This window comes from Pongo pygmaeus, chromosome Y, assembly GCF_028885625.2.
Source record: "Pongo pygmaeus isolate AG05252 chromosome Y, NHGRI_mPonPyg2-v2.0_pri, whole genome shotgun sequence".
Taxonomy (NCBI): domain Eukaryota; kingdom Metazoa; phylum Chordata; class Mammalia; order Primates; family Hominidae; genus Pongo; species Pongo pygmaeus.
Window position 1 is genome coordinate 4,738,603 of NC_072397.2, and position 20,738 is coordinate 4,759,340.

At 38.9% G+C, this 20,738-nt stretch overlaps 1 protein-coding gene across 5 annotated transcripts; it reads left to right on the forward strand.

Annotated features, from left to right (window-relative positions):
• The first annotated feature begins 648 nt into the window (after window positions 1-648).
• Window positions 649-12,186, forward strand: LOC129025828 (thymosin beta-4). 5 transcript variants are annotated; one of them, XR_008497356.1, is made up of 4 exons: window positions 649-717; window positions 1,789-1,902; window positions 4,352-4,377; window positions 11,981-12,186. XR_008497356.1 is itself a non-coding variant. In XM_054473395.1 (3 exons), exons 1-3 carry the CDS (start codon window positions 881-883, stop codon window positions 2,768-2,770), a joined length of 246 nt encoding a protein of 81 aa, XP_054329370.1. In that variant the 5' UTR covers window positions 773-880; the 3' UTR covers window positions 2,771-3,456. The 5 variants fall into 5 exon arrangements, 2 of the variants coding, with proteins under 2 accessions (XP_054329370.1, XP_054329371.1); XR_008497357.1 differs by lacking the exon at window positions 4,352-4,377; XR_008497358.1 differs by lacking the exons at window positions 4,352-4,377; window positions 11,981-12,186 and adding an exon at window positions 2,763-3,456.
• Window positions 12,187-20,738: the final 8,552 nt, after the last annotated feature.

Sequence of the window (20,738 nt, forward strand, 5' to 3'; positions counted from 1 at the left end):
TAAGAGGGAGCTATAAACTCCAGATAAATTGCTCTACATGCAGTAAATATTACTGTTGAGTCAAGTGCCTACAAAAATTATGCTAATGAAACAATATGGATGTTACAGTGCTAAAAGTTTCACTTTTAAAATCACTGAGGGTTGCTTTACCTTCTGTCAAAGGCAAGAGCAACGCCAGCGAGGAAGAGGTCCGGGGTGGGGCGCATAGGCCTCCACTGGTCTGAAAGCTGAGTCACAGGAATAATATCCTTGCAGCGGACCAGGACCTGCAGGCAGGGACACCGCGCCTTTGCGTGCGTTATGTCCGCAGTGGATAAAGCCAGTTTCTCAGTAAAACAATGCCTGTTACCCTAGGTATCACCCCGACCCTTATGTAATATGCACCAGTCCGCAAGAGCAATTTTTGCGCTCCTGTTGTAAAAGGGGAAAATGCGTTTTGAAGGAAGTGTTGGAAGGTGCTTTGCTCATTTTATCTTTCGCCATCGTTGTGGTTAGGGGGGCAGTGGTGGACCCAGAGTGGCGTTGGGGCTTCCCAACCGCCCGGCAGCTTTCAGACGCCCTTCCGAGACGTGGAGCCAAAGACTTAAGCGGGCCTGTGGGTGACATCACCTCATTTACATAGGAGGGCTATAAAGCAACGCCTGCGCATCTCTTTCTGGCAACTCGGCGGTGGACACTGCGTAGACTAGATTTCGCTCCCTTACACGCCTGGCTTCGGTGAGCCCCAGAGCCCCTGCCTCGTTACTCCTCCTACCCTCCCCTTCCTGCCGCGCTCGCTCCTTCATTATCTGCGTCCCTGTGAAAACATCCCCTAAAGCCGAGCCGAGTGATTCTCCCCGGGAAGGCTGCCTTGGGGAGCTGGGGATGCGAAGCACCCTAGATGCTGGGTAATGCGGTGGGGAAATCGATGATTTAAGAACAAAACAAAAAAACTGGCGTTTATCTACTGCCGCTCGGAGGGTTCGTGTTAAAATTTCTTAGTGTTCGCTCGCAAAGGTATTGTGCGTTGCCTTGGAAGCTGAGATACGGGTGAACAGACAGATCCTTTGTTCTGAGGCTCACTCATCTCCCGAGCCCCGAGCCATCTCCCAGCCTCAAACGGCTCTACGGGCTGCATCTGTGCAGCCTGGCGGCGGCGGGGCTGTGCTGTGACATTTTCACAGCCGTTCTTGCAGAGGCATGTGTGCTAGGGATGCCGAAATGCCGAGAGCGCAGGCAGGACTAGCTTCCGGGCTGCGCTTTGCGTGCTGGGCTGCAGTGTGTTGCCGGCGAGGAAGCAGGTAGGGCGGTTGTCGCAAGCTCCAGCTGCAGCCTCCGCCTATGTGAGAGGACTAAAAAGTGGGCGCAGGACCCGGCCTGCGTTCTTTGCAGAGAGGCCGCGGCTAGAAAATGGAAACGCTTTTGCGACCTGGGCTCCATTTTAGGAATTCTTGCCCGATTTTAACCACTTGAACGCGGAAGTGGCTTTCCTATTCTCTCCTCGTCCAAGCCAGCCTTTAATTTTAAACGCTGTAATTAACAGTTCGCAGGGGTCAATTTCCTTTATTCCGGAACATTCCACTTTGAGAGGGATCGGTTCTCTTTGATCCCCTGCGTTTTGAAATATTTGAGGAAAGGTGTCGCCTCTTTTTCTGTAGAAAGAGGAAGCTCGTGAGCGCGGAACGGCAGTAGAAGGAGGGCTAGAAGGGCTTTCTCAGGCTGCGGGTCGGCGGGCAAAAGCACAGTTCCCAGTCCAGAGACCCGGACAGGTGACTGTTTCTCACCCTCACTTTGGATTGCTCCTTACAGCTTCCTCCGCAGCCATGTCTGACAAACCTGATATGTCTGAGATCGAGAAATTCGATAAGTCGAAACTGAAGAAGACAGAAACACAAGAGAAAAATCCACTGCCTTCCAAAGAAAGTAAGCTCCGACCCTCCCCCATCTTTAGAAAGGCTGGAATGGGAGCGGGCGGTGGGAGGGAGGGAGGGAGACTGGGAGCTGCCGCGGGAAGAATTCGGGAGGCAGGGGAGGGCGCGCAAGGAGCCTACAGTTGGTGAATGTGGCTTGCAAAGGTTAATTAAAAATCAGATGACTTTTAGTGCAGTAATCCCAACACTTCGGAAGACCGAGGCAGGGGATCGCCTGAGGTCAGAAGTTCGAAACCAGCCTGAGGAAACCCCATCTCTACAAAAAATACAAAATTAACTTGACTTGCTGGAGGGCGCCTGTAATCCCAGCTGCTTGGGAGGCTGAGGCAGAAGCATTGCTTGAACCTGGGAGGGGAAGTTGCATTGAGCCCAGATCCTGCCACTGCACTCTAGTATGGGTGACAGGGGGAGACTTCATCTCAACCAAAACAAAAACAAACAAAACAATAGGGAGATCCTTAAGGGGGGAAGGTTGCATGAACACAGGGTTCATTAATTTAGTAATGCAATATTTAATGCGCTATAATAATATACAAACACATTTATCACTGAAAATGTACCGCTATTTAATATACTTAATATACATTTTTTATTTGATTATGACGTGCCTAGCTAGGTACACTTGCAGAACGTTTAGGATATGAAAAGATGTTGCAAATGAAAGCCCTTTAATTCCATATTAGGCTGTACCGAAACCCCTTAATCATCCCACTCCATCTTTTTCCTTTTCTGTAGTTTTCTGGTCACAGCGATTGAACAGGAGAAGCAAGCAGGCGAATCTTAAGCAGGCGTATGCCACCAATATGTACTGTACATTGTACAAGCATTGCTTTCTTGTTTTACTTCTTTTAGTTGTTTAACTTGGTTAGATGCAAACACGCTGGGTGAGTTTGAAAGGACTGTGCTGCCCTTTTGACATCAAAGACCTGCTGACAATGAAGGCCACACCTGCTTCTCCCATCGCCTGGCTGGCTGGCAGGGAAGGAAAATAACTTGAATGTTGGTGAAAGACTTAGCGGAGTGGGAGGGCAGTGAAATCTAGAGTAAAACCAAGTTGGGCCAAGTGTCCTGCAGAATCTAAAATGAAGTTTAATCAGAGTGCCATTTTTTGTTGTTGTTTGAAAGATTTTAATTTTTGGAATGCACAGTTTTTATTAAAAAAAATTTTTAAACCATTGCTGGTGAAATTGCTTGTTGATTGGAAAGAGTGTTTTATTCACCATTTAAACATTTGCAAAGTGGCGTGCCCCTGGGCCTCACAGGCAAAGAATAACTGACAAGCTGGCGATTTAAATAAATTATGTTACAGTATGAAATGTGTTTTACCTAGATATGTAAAATACCTTCTTTATTCTAGCTAATTGGGAGATGATTTTTTTTGGCTGATTGAGATTACCTTTAGATTATGTTTCAAAACTGGCTTGTACTGTAATCTAAAACAAATAAGCACTAATTTAGAGTTCAGCTACATTGTTGCATGTAATGAGAAGGGACTTAATTACAAACTTAAGATATAAATGTGCAATAAAGTAAGCTAAGAAGAAAATATGCTTCTAAGACCTGTATTTACTTGGTTTATATTTTCCTTAGATTCTTACATAATGTTTTATCTGTGGTCACATTGACATGTTTGGGCTATCCCTACTCCTGGCTTCTGAGACTTCGGTGGACAAGGTTCATGCATGCACTGTGTGCATGCACTTTTCATTGTGCATGTGCAGTTTTCATTGTGCGCATGCACTGTGTACTCTTCCTTCTATTTCCCAAAGTGCCTCACATAGTAGTGGACATACATGAGGGCTTTAATATACACTTTGCCCCCATAGTTGATGGAGAGTTATTAAACATGCTTCTTTTGAGGTCCCTTTGAACACATGCATATCATGTGAAATAGTACAATATTAAATGTATTTTTAAAATGTATTTACATAGTAATTTGCCACTGTTTTTGATTGTGCTGATTTGAATCAATACGTATAGTCAATTATATATTATTATATATTATTAATCCAGAGCATTAGATCATTTGTTCATTCAGCCAGTATTTATTGAATGCCTCCAACATGACAGGTTTTTTTTTTTTGAGACAGAGTTTTGCTCTGTCGCTTGGGCTAGAGTCTGGTGTGATCTCGGCTCACTGCAGCCTCCGCCTCCCGGTTCAAGCGATTCTCCTGCCTCAGCCTCCTGAGTAACTGGGATTACAGGCTGCACCACCATGCTGGGCTAATTTTTGTATTTTTAGTACAGAGAGGGTTTCACTACCTTGGCTAGACTGGTCTTGAACTCCTGACCTCAGGTGATCCACCTGCTTTGGCCTCCCGAAGTGCTGGGAGTACAGGCATGAGCCACTGTGCCTGGCCCATGCCAGCTATTTTTATATGCCATAAGAAATACAGCCTTAACTAAAAAGATAGCATCTTCCCTTGTGTTTCCTTCATCAGCTAGAAGATGTCCTTTTCCTCTAAATGTGAGTATGAACATTTTTATATTTATTTTAGTTATTTATTTTTGTGAGATGGAGTCTTGCTCTGTCATCCAGGCTGGAGGGCAGTGGTATGATCTTGGCTCATTGCAAACTCCGTCTCCCTGTTCAAGCTATTCTCTTGCTTCAGCCTCCTGCATAGCTGGGACTACAGGCGCTCACCACTAAGCACAGCTAATTTTTGTATTTTTAGTAGAGATGGTATTTCGCCATGTTGGCCAGGCTGGTCTCGAACTCTTGACCTCAGGTGATCCACCCGCCTTGGCCTCCCAAAAGTGCTGGGATTACAGGCTTGAGCCACTGCACCCAGCTGAATGTTTTTATAAAAGTATCTAAAATTATTATATCCAGATTCCTCCAAAGCTCAATGGTCAATGAATTCTGATGGAAACCATCTGATGACTTGCATTGCAGTAAAATATTTTATGAGTATACACAAATTGGGCACTATAACTATTGTCTGATATCCTCCAAGAATTCTTCTGAGGAGTGCTCCAGATCTAGAAGTGAGCGGAATGGATGGATGCCATTTTAAAATCTTTTGCTAAGACTTTGTTATGTAGATGTATTTTTTTGAAGAACACTTTCCTGGTAAATTCTTGCCATTCTTTTGTCTTGTGGGATTGTTGTGGGCAAAAACAGTAACTCATATGTTAAAGTCTTTCAAAGGACTTAGAAAAATAATAAACCCATGTGGATAATTTGGTCACTTTTTTATAGGATTTTACAATTTTGAACCTTGGCTAGAGGAGCAAGTTACGTTTGTGATCCACTGAAGGCATTTAGAGCTATTCCTGTCACATTATTATCAAACAGGAAATTATGTCTTTCTTCATTACCATATTGAGCTTTTAAGTTGCTGATATCCTTTAGCTACATGAACACCTCATGATAATGTCCCAATTTAGAAATAAAAATATTTCATGAAAATATAATATTTATAAGTTAATAGTAATATTATACAGTTTATAATATATAATAGTTCTTATAATGTTTACATATATATTAAGATATCACTATATCATGTAATTCATTATTAATTAATATTATAATTAATTATTCCAATATACTATGTATATAGTGCTATCTGGTGATTTTAACCTAAAATAATGACTTCATTACTGGATGGAAAAAGTCACTATTTACTCAAGAAACATTAAGCACATACTGTGCTGTTTTCCATTTGCCACGAATAGAAAGATGAACAAGACTTGAGCCTAGTCTTGGTCTAGTCAGAAAGACAGACCTGTGTATGTGAATAATTAACTATACACAGCATGAGTCATGTATCTGCTCATTACCCAACAACTATACATTGAGTTTCTGTTTTGTAAGACGTTGGGCAGGGAGATAAATGAGAACTATACTGTGAAGGGCATGTCCCTGGCTAAGAAATTTGAAAGTTATTCTTAGGTAATTGGAAGATAACAAAAGTAAAATCCTTTCATCCACATTAGGCAGCTGGTATACTCTTTCTGTTTAAAAATGAGGTTACAAAAGAGGAGAGCAAGGAAGAAACTATCCATACTTGTCATTAAACAAGCAGATTAGTACCCTCTGTTATAATAACAATATGAGGTGGTAATACATCCTTTATTGGTATTTCTTAGTTCACATTTCAATAAGACAGGCTGTAACACATACACAGTATACTTTTCATGGCCATTGCTATCAGTTTTAATAGAGATGTGGAAATAACACCTATAAACACCTCAGAAATAACATCAATGGTTTGAAACCAGTTGTATGTTTGCCATCATTATGGAGATAAATAACATGGAAGAGTAAATAGATTTCAAATTACTAAATTATATATATTTTTGGCAGAATCATTGAGGTATACAGTTTGTTAGACTATATCTGTACATTAAAAGCTTATCAGCAACTATATTGTCAATTTGAAAATATATCTTCTAGATAAGGCAAAATTTTCTGGTGGTTGAAGTCTTAAATTGGTGGGCAGGAACATTTTACTAAAAAGGTAGATTTGTAAAAGGAAGGGAAAATTAAAGTTTTGCATATTAATCAGAAAGTTGCTCCATGATATAAGAGGTGATATGGAAAAACTTATAGGATCCCTAAGTGAGTACACACAAAAGGTCAGGGATTGGAGATAACATCGAAGGTTTGGACACAGTTGTGTGTTTGCTATGATTATGGAGATAAATAACATGGGTAACCATAGAATAAAACACTTCTGGTAAAATAAATGTATACTCTAATAAAAGGAAGATATATACTGTGAGGGCAAGTCCGAAAAGTTAGAAAAAATATTAATGGGTTAAAGAAGAATATAAACTGGATTATTTGAAGAAAGTGTTGTAATGCAACCTTGAACTCATCATTTTAAGAATTATTGATAATTTAAACTAGGAATCCAAATTCTTATATGCAAACATAAATTCTTAAAGCATCATATAAGCCTAAGGTAATTCTCTAAAGTTCCATTAAGGTTCCTCTTTAGAAGCTCAAAGAGCTCAATGTTACAAAAGAGATGCATGAATACATTCAGGCATTAAGAACAAACATATTATCTGGGCGTGGTGGCTCATGCCTATAATCCCAGCACTTCGGGAGGCTGAATCGGACACATCACGAGATCGAGCCCATCCTGACCAACATGGTGAAACCCTGTCTCTACTAAAAATACAAGAACTAGCTGGTAGTGGTGGCACATGCCTGTAGTCCCAGCTACTGAGGAGGCTGAGGCAGGAGAGTCACTTGAACCCGGGAGGTAGAGGTTGCAGTGAGCCAAGATTGCACTATTGCACATTCCAGCCTAGTGATAGAGCGAGACTCTGTCTCAAAAGAAAAAGAAAAAGAAAAAAGAACAATCATATTGGCATGTAGTGTATGGGCCTTCATCATATTAGGACTTTTTTTCTGATATAGGTCATGAAGTTTCCCAGCAGGAGGGTGGGATACCAGAGTGAATTCATTTAAGTCTTCAACCAGGATTCAAACAATTCTTCAAATGAAAGAAAGACTTAAATCCAGTTGAATCTAATTCACACATTTAGAACCATCTCCAAAAAAAGTAACTCCACACTTTTGGCCATATTTCTTTGAAATAACTATTGTTTATTTTGTCCCTGTTCCTCTCCTAGATACTGACATCTAGTAATGAGTGGAATCTAAGCATTTAGCTTTACCAATTTTGGTTTGTTATCATCTTCTTTGCAGGCTAAGTATTTCCAATGCAGTTTGATTAGGGTGTGAGGGTGATTTTGGGCTTTGTGTCATAGAACCAGCTGAATGATAACTGTGGAGGCCTGCACTTACCTAAGGAAAGAAGGATGAGGTAGACAAGGCAGAGTGGTAGCCAAATTAGACAAAGGGCTATCATTATAAAACTTACTGCCCCATCCCATTGTTACGACAATTTCAGCCATAACCAAAGCATAGTTTTCAAACAACAGGTCATGCTTCTTTACAACGTCAGGAAATCAGTTGGTTCTTGTCAGCATTAAAAACAAAAATACAATTAGTGCAACGATAAATAAAATAGAGAGTAAAAAACCCACAGAGAAAATAAATTTAATGAAATGTTTCTTCAAAAAGTTCTTTAACGTTGAAAAATCATTATCTGGATTGTCTAAGAAAAAAGAAAACTCAAAAGAAAACAGGACATTACTACCAGTTTTACAGAAAGAGAAGATTATAAAACAATACTGTGAACAATTATATCCATACAAATTGGATAACCCAGAAGAAATGGACAAATTCCTAGAAACATACAAGTTACCAAAAATAATTCATAAAGAAATAGGAACTCTGAATATACCTATAATTGGTAAGGAGATTGAGTCAGTAAACAAAAGCACATGCATGTGTGCACACATGGACACAAGTTTGGGAACAAAGGGATTCACTGACAAATTCTACCAAGTGTTTAAAGTAATATTAACATCAATCCTTTTGAAATGCTTCCAAAAATTAAAAATTAAAAAAGGAACATTTTCAAATTCACGTTATGAGGCTAATGTTACCCTTATACTAAGGCCAGACCAAGATACTATGAGAAAACTACAAGCCAATATTTTTGTTGAGGATTGTTGCAGAAACTCTCAACAAAATATTGGCAAATCAAATTTACTATCACATTAAATCCCAGCACAAACAAGTAGGTTTTATTCTTGGACCAGAAGGATGGTTCAATATACCAAACATTAATAGAGTGAAAAGAAAAAATTGTTCTTTTATGATTGTTTCAATTGATGCAGGAAATGATTTTAAAGAATTTAACACACTTTTGGGACTAAAAACAAACTATAAATTTGGAACAAAAGAAAACTACCTCAACATAATGAACGTCATATATACGAATGCTGTAGCTAACATCATTCTCAATAATGACAGACTGAAACCTTTTCTTTTAAGATAAACAACGAGACAAGGAATTCTGCTTTTGTCACTTCTATTCAACAAAATCTGAGTACTAGAATTTCTAGCTAGAGCAATTAGTCAAGAAAAGGAAATAAAAGTCATTCAAGTAAGAAGTGAAATAAGTAAAACTCTTTGTTCACAAATAACATAATCTTAAGGTAGAAATCCCTTTATAAAGATTCCACTCCCTAAAATGTCAGAAGTAAACAATTCATCAAAGTCACAGAACACAAAGTCAGTATACACCATTAGTTTCTTCTGGGTGTGGTGGTTCACACCTGTGATCTCAGCACTTTGGGAGGCAAGGGTGGGTGGATGGCTTGAGCTCAGCAGTTCAAGACCATAGTGAGTGATACGGCTTGGCTCTGTGTCTCCACCCAAATTTCATCTCAATTTGTAATCCCCATGTATCAAGAGAGGGAGGTGATTGGATCATTGGGGTGGTTTCTCCCATGCTGCTTTTGTGATAGTGATGAGTTCTCAAAAGATCTGATTTTTTTTTTGTTAAGTGTCTGACATTTCCCCTGTTTGCATATTTCCTCCTGCCACCATATGAAAAAAGTCCTTGCTTCCCCTTCACCTTCTGCCATGATTGTAAGTTTACCGAGGCCTCCCTAGCCATGTGGAACTATGAGTCAATTAAACCTTTTTGCTTAATAAATTACCCTATCTCGGGTGTTCTTTATAGCAGTATGAAAATGGACTAATACACTGGGCCAAATGAGAAAATACCACCTCTACAAATAATACAAAAAATTAGTTGGATGTGGTGATATGTGCCTGTGGTCCCAAATACCTGGAAGTTTGAGGTGAGAGGATCACTTGAGCCCAGGAGGCAGAGGCTGCAATGAGCCAAGGTACAGCCACTGCACTCCAGCATGGGTGACACAGCAAGACTCCATCTCCAAAATTATGGAGACTTCGTCTCCAAAAATAATGTTTTTGTATACTAACAATGAACAATCTTAGTAAGAAATTTTTAAAAAACAATGCCAGTTTAGCCAATAAGTAAATGAAAACTTGCTAAAGCATCACTAATCATCAGAGAAATACAAATGAAAACCAACCACAATAATATATTAACTCATACCTGTTAGAATGCCTATCATTAAAAAGAAAAATTGATAATGCTAACTAGAATGTGAAGAAAAGACAATCGTTGCACACTGTTTGTGTGAATGTAAGTTAGTAGAGCCATTATGGAAGCCAGCATGGGAGTTCCTCAAAAACCTAAAATTGAACTATCACGTAGTCCAGCAATCCCACTACTAGGTATACACCAAACAGAAACAAATCCAGTACATCACAGAGATATCTTCACTCTTAATATTCATTGCAGCATCATTCATAATAACCAAGATATAGAAACAACCAAGATATAGAAACAACACTAGATAAATGTATAAAGAAAATGTGATTTACATATACAATGGAATACAGTATGATAATTCCTCAGAATTGTAAACATTAAGTTATGGTCCAAGATTTTCACTTCTAAGCATACACACAAAATCATTGAAATCATGGGCTTAAGCAGATATTTGTGCATGTATGTTCATAGCAGCATTATCAACAGCCAAAAGATGGAAACCTAAATGCCCATCAATAGAGGAGTCAAAGAAATATGGTCTTTCCATACAATGGAATATTGTTAGCCTTTAAAAAAATTCTGAAACATGGACAAACCTTCAGATATTATGCTCTGTAAAATAGGTCAGTATGCAAAGACACATATTATGTGGTTCCATTTATATGATGTTCTTAGAGTAGTAAAATTTATAGAAACATGGTCATCAAAGGTTGGGATGGGTAAGAAGGAATGGGGAGTTACTGTATACATGAGTATATAGTTTTATATGGAAACAAAACGTCTGGAGATGGACTAGTGATGGCTGTACAATAGTTTGAACTTAACTTAAGCTACTGAATGATATGTTTTAAAATGGTTTAAAATAGCAAATTTTATATGTATTTTACCACAATAAAAATTACACAAGATGATATGAGAAAGTACAATAAGGGAGTCTTATTGAGATGGGAAGTAGGTTAGAAATGGCTTTTCTAGGGACATGGAACCTTAGTTAAAAAAGGGTTGTGAAATAGTGAAACAGGAAAGGTTCTCACTTCCCTATTGCAGGGCGTGTGCTGGGGGTGTGGCTCACTTCTTCAGTACCCCACTGTTCTGCTCAAACCTCTAGGGGAGCATACAGATGGGCAGGCTGTGGGGCTCTGACCCGCTGGCAGTGTTTGGGGGTGAATGTTTACAGCTCCTGAAGCCCCAGTGGGTGTGTGTTATAGGGTGCTCTTTTAGTTTGCCTTCTATAGGCAGCGTGTAGTCAGCTCAGTTAGATCCTGTACCTTGTCTTATTGACAGAGCGCTTTCTGTATCCCGGAGTTTCTTGCCTTGCTGTTTTGGAAGAATTGGGTCACATGGGGGCTTGGAAAATGAGTGTAAGGTTTTATTGTGTGGAGTTAGCTCTTAGCAGATGGCGGAGCCAGAAAGGAAATGGTTTTCTCCTGTAGTCAGGCAGGTAGGGGTCCTGGGCTCTCCTCCCACTGCCCCAGCCAAATTGTGCATTGTTCTGCTTGTCCGTGGCTGCCAGCCTGCCAGTGCCTGTTGGCGTGCTCTTCTGCCAGTGTGGTCTGGGGGATAGCTGCTGGTGTCTTTTTCTGCTGATGTGTTTCTCACGAGGTCCAGCTCCTTCTGCCTCCTCCTTGCTAGTTTCTCCGGTATTTATAGGTCCAGGATGGGGGCATGGCAGGCCAGGGTGTTCCTGCAAAATGCAACATTTGGGCGGGAAGGCAGAAGTGCCTGTGCTCACCTACTTCCATGGGGGTGGAGCCTTATCCAGGGCCCATAGGCTCCTCTGTCCAGCACTTCCCTTCCCCTCTTCTGCATAATTTAAAGGAACCATGCTCTTATCAATCAATTTGATTGATAAACTAATATTGAACAAGGCGTTGTTCATGTAGACAACATGGTACACAACTGAGGACACAAAAAGCTTGTTTCTCAGAAACTGAAAGAAGAACATTGCTTCCTGAGGGCTACAATGAAGAAAAGTGAGCACAAAATGAGGCTTGGCAGGTAAATTAGGACAAATAACAGAACTTTTAGTTTACTATTTTTAATGGGAACATATGAAGCAATTGCAAGGGTTTGTTAAGAAAAAAGTTTGATGGGATTTATGTGTTTTTGCAGGACTCTGTGGTCAGCTGGGAGGACTAGAGATGAAAGCTAAAGGGATCAGTTTGGTGAAGGAATAATGAAATACGTTCTTAAATTGATGGTGGTGATGGAGCACAACTCTGAAACTACTTAGAACCAGTAAATTGTGCACTTGAATGGTCAAATTGTGTAGTATGTAAATTATATCTTGCTGACTGCTTTTTTAAAATTAAAAAAAACAAAATAAATCACTGAAAAATATAATAAAAATTGTTAGATTTTTCTTTATGGTACCTATTGGTTAGTCACACTTGTATTCAGTACTGTACGTGTGGTGTGTGTGTGTGGCAGAGAGAGAGACACCTGGAGGAGAAGAAAAGGAAAGAGAGAGAAAGAGAAACTGTCTGTGATATAAAATGTCTCTTTGACTGTGGGTCGGAGTCACACTTGTCAAAACTTCATTCCCCAACTTATTCCTTATTACACTTTATATACTGCTCTCATTACATTTTCTTTTCCTGCCCAGCTTTAACTTCTAATCATTCACTAAAGTTAATTTTTAGGTTTTCCCTTTCCTGTTCCCTGAAGACGTCATCCTTCACATACAATTCTGAATCTTCTCTAAGAGCCTGTTTATGTTTTCATTTGGCTGCCAAGTAACAAGAAATAAATGATATACTTTTTACCACTCAACTTATCAACTGTTTTTCATAAGCCCCTACTAGTTGTGCAATATAATCTTCATAACTTCTATGGGCTACACTTTTGTCACCTGCATAGTGGGAGAATTGATGGCCCTAACATAGGAGTTTACTGTGACAGTTAAAACAAATATGTACAACCTGTAAATTAAAAATTTTCCACTTATCATAGCTTTTATTTGAGCAACAACATCTTATTTCTCAAATAAGTCCTCATCATAATTTCTTCCTTTACTTGACCTCTTTGTAGCTTTTGACAACACTAACCACAGTCCACCTTCTAAACTCTTCTCTCCCATCACATTTTTGGCTTTTCTCTGATTTCTCTGATTATTATTATTCTGTTGAATTCTCTGAGTGGATTTTCTCCTGGTTCACCTAATTCATTCATTCTCTCCATATCTTCAACCACCAACTCAACTTGCTGATTCTTCCGCATCTATCTGTAGCCCAGACATCTAAATGAATCTGAACTTCTATATTCTGTAACGCATTGGATATTTCTCCTTGGCCTTCCATGAGAACCTTGAAAATAGCATCCTGCCATGCATGTTTTCCTCTTCTCTTGCTTCATTTCCAATCTTAATTAAGACAGCACAGCTCAGAGAGTTACCCAAAGATCAAAAATTTATCATTGATTCTTCTCTTTCACTGGTCATATTCAATTGGTTAGCCACTCTTTTTCTCAGTACCACTACTTCGTGCGCATTCTTACTTACTTTCTCTGGACTTTAGCAGTCACATTTAGCTCGCTGACTTCAATCTCTGTCTTCTCCAACTCATCCTCTAATTTATTCAGAAAATGTTTGTAAAATAAATATTATTTCATAGCCCAGATTGAAATTCTTCACTATCTCTTCATCTTCTGTAAAATTATCTCTAAACATATCGTGGCCTATGATTTCCTTCACAATTAAACTCTAGTAGTTCCCTATACCTCCTCCCGCTATTTCTCCAGTGAAAATGTATTCTGTACATGACCACGAAGTGAATTGTAGGATGCAATGAGCAGAAGAAACATAGGCACCAAGACAACTGCTGCTTCCAGGAATAAGTCCTAACATCAAGCCCAATTAGGAAGATTGACCAAATTGTAGAGAACCTAAAACATCCCTGTAAGCAGAGAGAAAATATATTAAGCAATTAACCAGATTATTTAACATGCCATTAGTTACTTTATTTTCATCCTTTCTTGTTTAATGGTACAAAAGACTAGGCAGGTGTGTACTGCCAGCATTGGGTACACCTCTTCTAGCTGCTGCTCAAGTTTGCATTTCATGTAAAATCCCTGTGGATAATTATTTTACTACCTACCCCCTATAATTCTCTGCCTCCTTCTTTGGTCTGAGCTTGCACTCCATTAATGGCAGTTGATAACACCACAGCTCAAGGAGTTACCTAAAGTAGACATCAGAAATTTATCATTGATTCTTCTCTCTCACTGGTCACGTTCAGTGTTCAGCCAAGTGAAATATTTATGGAGGGCAATTCTTGGTTCCACCATGGAGTTTTGTTGGGAAAACTGGTGATCCAGTCAGTAGTCAACTAATGAAATGGGCTTGGGGGATGAGGGATCCCTGGGGGAAATCTTGGATTAGCTGACCTAGTCAATAGAGTGACCAGTGACTCCCATGTTTGAGGCACATGGGCATCTACGAGTATAGGATATTCTAAAAATGCCCCCAGATTCATGACTCTGTTGGAGGAACTAAAAATGGGTCATAGCTGTAAGGAAGAGATAAAAATGAGGCATATGTCTAGAAGGCCCCTGTCATGGGAGGTGCCACAGGAAATAGGTATGTAATTAGCTGCAGAGGCAAAAGTAAGAAAACTGGAGTAGGAATTGAAATTAGAAAAGAATATGTAAATGTCCACTATCCTGCTGGCCACCAAGCTAGCCAATAAGTTTTGAGATCAGGATAAGAAATCAGAAATCTTAGGTCTGGCACGGTGCCTCACGCTTGTAATCCCAGCACTTTGGTAGGCCAAGGCAGGTGGATCATGAAGTCAGGAGCTCGAGACCAGCCTGACCAACATGGTTAAATCCCATCTCTACTAAAAATACAAAAATTAGCCAGGTGTGGTGGTGCACGCCTGTAGTCCTGGCTACTCGGGAGGCTGAGGCAGGAGAATCGCTTGAACCTGGGAGGTGGAGGTTGCCGTGAGCTGAGATTATGCCACTGCACTCCAGCCTGGGCAACAGAGCAAGACTCCATCTCAAAAAAAAAAAAAAGAAGAAAAGAAATCAGAAACTTTGGTATGTATATACACTAAGATACAGGACAGAAAGCTCCCCAAGGTGAAACTGTGTGCCATCGTGTCACATACAGATTGGGATGGAAAGACTTAGAATTCATTGGAAATTGAGAATGATAGTGAGACTGACGTGATGCTGGAAGATGAGAAGGAGAAAGATAGAAAGGAGGAGGCCCAAATGCTTATTCAGCATAAGCTGAATATTGAGCAGGGACAGGCTGGAGGCCAGTTGCCTATGCTGGAGCATATGCCATCTGAACTGGTGGAGATTAATGCTGTTTCAGCAGGAACTTGGTGAGAGCATTTCTTCATGGCTGCTGAAGTTATGGGATTTGGATGTACGTAGTATGTAACTTACTGGATAAGAAGCAGCAAAGGTAATAATAAAACTACCCATGTTGTCTATGACAACACTTGGGACAGAGTAAGAACCATCCTGGGTATCCATGTCAGTGGATTAGGTTATTAGCTCCTGTTGGAAAGTGTAGCCCAATAAGGGGGACTTGCCAGGAGGGATACCCCAGTGGAAATATATAGAGGAAGTACAGCAGATCCCAAGGGAACTGGGAATTTCCCTTCAGAAGTGATCATAAAACTTATGAAGCCTTGCAGACTGGGAACTGCAACCAGGAAGCTGTTAACTTCCTCCCTTTGAAGGACTGTGGCTAGCAGGCAATACAGATTGCCAGACAGTCACAAAGAAATATAAGAGAGCATTCTACAGTAGTAAAAGCTGGGGATAGCATGACTGGTTCAAAGTAACTTTAGTAACTCTGGATGGCCTGATACAGATGCCAGATGGCTTGTGGATAATGAAAATGGACTACAGAAAATTTTAAAAGTGACAGCTTTCCTACATGTTCTTTGTCAGACATTTCTTTGCTACAGCACTTAGAATATTTCCTAAGAACTTAGAGTACTGGATTTTGCTGATTACTTTTTTTAATATTTCCTAACCACAAGCTCAGAGGATCAGTTTGCTTTCACATGGGGAGGACAGCAGCAGACCTTTAAGGTGTTACTGCAGCAATGTACATACAGCCTTATAATCTCCTACAAGATGATGGCCTGTAACTTGATTCTGTTTTCATCCCCCTAAACATATTTAGGAATGTTGACCAAATGATAGGAGACCCCAAAATTTACTTTAACTAGTGAGTAATACAAGAAATCATCTAGATGGCTTAATACATTCTCAGTGATTTTTTTCCCTCTTTTTCCTTTTCCTTTTTCTTTTTTTTTTGATAGAAAAATTCTTTAATCAAAATAAGTCTACACTTTGAAAATATGGCTTAACTAGAATAAATCTAAGTTAAACTGTATAGAGACCAAACAGATAATGACTGGTATATATGCAGGTTCTCTCAAAGCAGTGATTCCTAATTCCACTGTAAGACCTCTTAAAAGTGAAAATTCAATTATGTAGATGAAAACAGTTATCCCAGTGGGTCAACCATACAATGTCATATACAGACACTGCTCTTAAGCCATTTTTTTCCATATTCATATAGTTTCAAAACATGAGAAGTATTTTACTTATGGGAAAGTGCCAAATTACCTAATATTCAAAGTATCTTAGAAATACTATCCTTTAGTTAACATACCCTTAAATTTTGTAACATTGGCTTCATTCTGATTTAGTCCATACACATCAATGTACAGACTATCAAAGTACTATCTTGGAACAACTAATCTTTGCATTTTTGGAATCTAGAAATGTAAATAAAACTTCCAATATAGCCATGTTTTCAAATAGGTATGTTTCCTTATATAGCATTTATTTATTGTATAAGCATCATGGATTTTCTTCCAATTAAGTACTATTTAGTGAATTCCTGAAGAAATTTTTAACAGCATAGAAACTTGAGGTGTTTCTCAAAAATAAATTTATTTACTTTTCAGTTTTAGTTACTAGTGACTGCCTGTGAAAAGCGCCTTAAATGATTTAACCCTTAAGCCATATTCATTCCTGTATATACCCAGTCTGTTATCTGCAGAGAAGTAATAAGACATCATTCCTTTCTCATTCCTTTTCTTTTTTAAATTTAATTTATTTTATTAGTATTATAATTTAAGTTTTAGGGTACATGTGCAAAATATGCAGGTTTGTTACATATGTATACATGTTGCATGTTGGTGTGCTGCACCCATTAACTTGTCATTTAGCATTAGGTATGTCTCCTAATGCTATCCCTCCCCTCTACCCCCACCCCACAACAGTCCCCAGAGTGTGATGTTCCCCTTCCTGTCTCCATGTGTTCTCATTGTTCAGTTCCTACATATGAGTGAGAATATGTGGTGTTTGGTTTTTTGTCCTTGCAATAGTTTGCTGAGAATGATGGTTTCCAGTTTTATCCATGTCCCTACAAAGGACATGAACTCATCATTTTTTATGGCTGCAAAGTATTCCATGGTGTATATCTGCCACATTTTCTTAATCCAGTCTATCTTTGTTGGACATTTGGGTTGGTTCCAAGTCTTTGCTATTGTGAATAGTGTCACAATAAACATACGTGTGCATGTGTCTTTATAGCAGCATGATTTATAATCCTTTGGGTATATACCCAGTAATGGGATGGCTGGGTCAAGTGGTATTTCTAGTTCTAGATCCTTGAGGAATCACCACACTGACTTCCACAATGGTTGAACTAGTTTACAGTCCCACCAACAGTGTAAAAGTGTTCCTATTTCTCCACATCCTCTCCAGCACCTGTTGTTTCCTGACTTTTTAATGATCACCATTCTAACTGGTGTGAGATGGTATCTCATTGTGGTTTTGATTTGCATTTCTCTGATGGCCAGTGATGATGAGCATTTTTTCATGTGTCTGTTGGCTGCATAAATGTCTTCTTTTGAGAAGTGTCTGTTCCTATCCTTCACCCACTTTTTGATGTGGTTGTGTTTTTTTTGTAAATTTGTTTGAGTTTTTTGTGGATTCTGGATATTAGCCATTTGTCAGATAAGTAGATTGCAAAAATTTTCTCCCATTCTGTAGGTTGCCTGTTCACTCTGATGGTAGTTTCCTTTGCTGTGCAGAAGCTCTTTGGTTTAATTAGATCCCATTTGTCAATTTTGGCTTTTGTTGCCATTGCTTTTGGTGTTTGAGACATGAAGTCCTTTCCCATGCCTATGTCCCGAATGGTATTGCCTAGCTTTTCTTCTAGGGTTTTTATGGTTTTAGGCCTAACATGTAAGCCTTTAATCCCAGGTATTTTATTCTCTTTGAAGCAATTGTGAATGGGAGTTCACTCATGATTTGACTCTGTTTGTCTGTTATTGGTGTATAAGAATGCTTGTGATTTTTGTACATTGATTTTGTATCCTGAGACTTTGATGAAGTTGCTTATCAGCTTAAGGAGATTTTAGACTGAGACAATGGGGTTTTCTAGATATACAATCATGTCATCTGCAAACAGGGACAATTTGACTTCCTCTTTTCCTAATCAAATACCCTTTATTTCCTTCTCCTGCCTGATTGCCCTGGCCAGAACTTCCAACACTAGTTGAATAGGAGTGGTGAGAGAGGGAATCCCTGTCTTGTGCCAGTTTTCAAAGGGAATGCTTCCAGTTTTTGCCCATTCAGTATGATATTTGCTGTGGGTTTGTCATAGATAGCTCTTATGATTTTGAGATACATCCCATCAATACCTAATTTATTGAGAGTTTTTCACATGAAGGATTGTTGAATTTTGTCAGAGGCCTTTTCTGCATCTATTGAGATAATCATGTGGTTTTTGTCTTTGGTTCTGTTTATATGCTAGATTACATTTATTGATTTGCGTATGTCGAACCAGCCTTGCATCCCAGGGATGAAGCCCACTTGATCATGGTGGATAAGCTTTTTGATGTGCTGCTGGATTTCGTTTGCCAGTATTTTATTGAGGATTTTTGCATCAACGTTCATCAAGGGTATTGGTCTAAAATTCTCTTTTTTTGTTGTGTCTCTGCCAGGCTTTGGTATCAGGATGATGCTGACCTCATAAAATGAGTTAGGGAGGATTTCCTCTTTTTCTATTGATTGGAATAGTTTCAGAAGGAACGGTACCATCTCCTCCTTGTACCTCTGGTAGAATTCGGCTGTGAATCCATCTGGTCCTGGACTTTTTTTGGTTGGTAAGCTATTGATTATTGCTACAATTTCAGAGCCTGTTATTGGTCTATTCAGAGATTCAACTTCTTCCTGGTTTAGTCTTGGGAGGGTGTATGTGTCGAGGAATTTATCCATTTCTTCTAGATTTTCTAGTTTATTTGTGTAGAGGTGTTTGTAGTATTCTCTGATGGTAGGTTGTATTTCTGTGGGATCGGTGGTGATATCCCCTTTATCATTTTTTATTGCATCTATTTGATTCTTCTCTCTTTTCTTCTTTATTAGTCTTGCTAGTGGTCTATCAATTTTGTTGATCTTTTCAAAAAGCCAGCTCCTGGATTCATTAATTTTTTGAAGGGTTTTTTATGGCTCTATTTCCTTCAGTTCTGCTCTGATTTTATTTATTTCTTGCCTTCTGCTAGCTTTTGAGTATGTTTGCTCTTGCTTTTCTAGTTCTTTTAACTGTGATGTTAGGGTGTCAATTTTGGATCTTTCCTGCTTTCTCTTGTGGGCATTTAGTGCTATAAATTTCCCTCTACACACTGCTTTGAATGTGTCCCAGAGATTCTGGTATGCTGTGTCTTTGTTCTCGTTGGTTTCAAAGAACATCTCTATTTCTGCCTTCATTTTGTTATGTACCCAGTAGTCATTCAGGAGCAAGTTGTTCAGTTTCCATGTAGTTGAGTGGTTTTGAGTGAATTTCTAAATCCTGAGTTCTAGTTTGATTGCACTGTGGTCTGAGAGACAGTTTGTTATAATTTCTGTTCTTTTACATTTGCTGAGGAGTGCTTTACTTCCAACTATGTGGTCAATCTTGGAATAGGTGTGGGGTGGTGCTGAAAAAAATGTATATTCTGTTGATTTGGGGTGGAGAGTTCTGTAGATGTCTATTAGGTCTGCTTGGTATAGAGCTGAGTTCAATTCCTGGGTATCAGTGTTAACTTTCTGTCTCATTGATCTGTCTAATGTTGACAGTGGGGTGTTACAGTCTCCCATTATTACTGCATGGGAACCTAAGTCTCTTTGTTGGTCACTAAGGACTTGCTTTATGAATCTGGGTGCTCCTGTATTGGGTGTATATATATTTAGGATAGTTAACTCTTCTTGTTGAATTGATTCCTTTACCATTATGTAATGGCCTTCTTTGTCTGTTTTGTTCTTTGTTGGTTTAAAGTCTGTTTTATCAGAGACTAAGATTGCAACCCCTGCCTTTTTTTGTTTTCCATTTGCTTGGTAGATCTTCCTTGGTAGATGTTTAAGCACCCAAAAAAACACACATGCATCCAAGTAAATAAAATAAACAAATATATGTAAAAATAAATAATACAATTTGAGGGAGAAGAAAGTGTTAGGAAGAAAAATGAAGGGGAATAGGGCTTAGCAAGTGATGGGGTAGAGGGTATATACACTACTATAGACAGAGAAATCAGAGGTTCTTCACATAAACATCTTTCTCAGCTTATTATAATCCATTTCATTTTAAAAATTATTTTCACTCATATATAATAGATGTACATATATATGATTATGCAATGCATCTACTTATATATTTTATTTCTATACAGTGATTATTGTATATATTTTATAAGTGATCTAGTTTTGGTTTTAGTTACATAGGGCTAGAAATAAAAATCTACTTAAATATTGTATTTTAAGCATTGAGAGTTTTGAGAAAACTTGGCATTTCTTGTTTAATGCCATTCAAGATGAACATGAATACTCATATAGGCTATGTCTGTTTCTGTTA

Coding starts and splice junctions, on each gene's coding strand:
- LOC129025828 (XM_054473395.1), top strand. Junction 1,903..2,645: donor TCCACTGCCTTCCAAAGAAA/GTAAGCTCCGAC, acceptor CCTTTTCTGTAG/TTTTCTGGTCACAGCGATTG.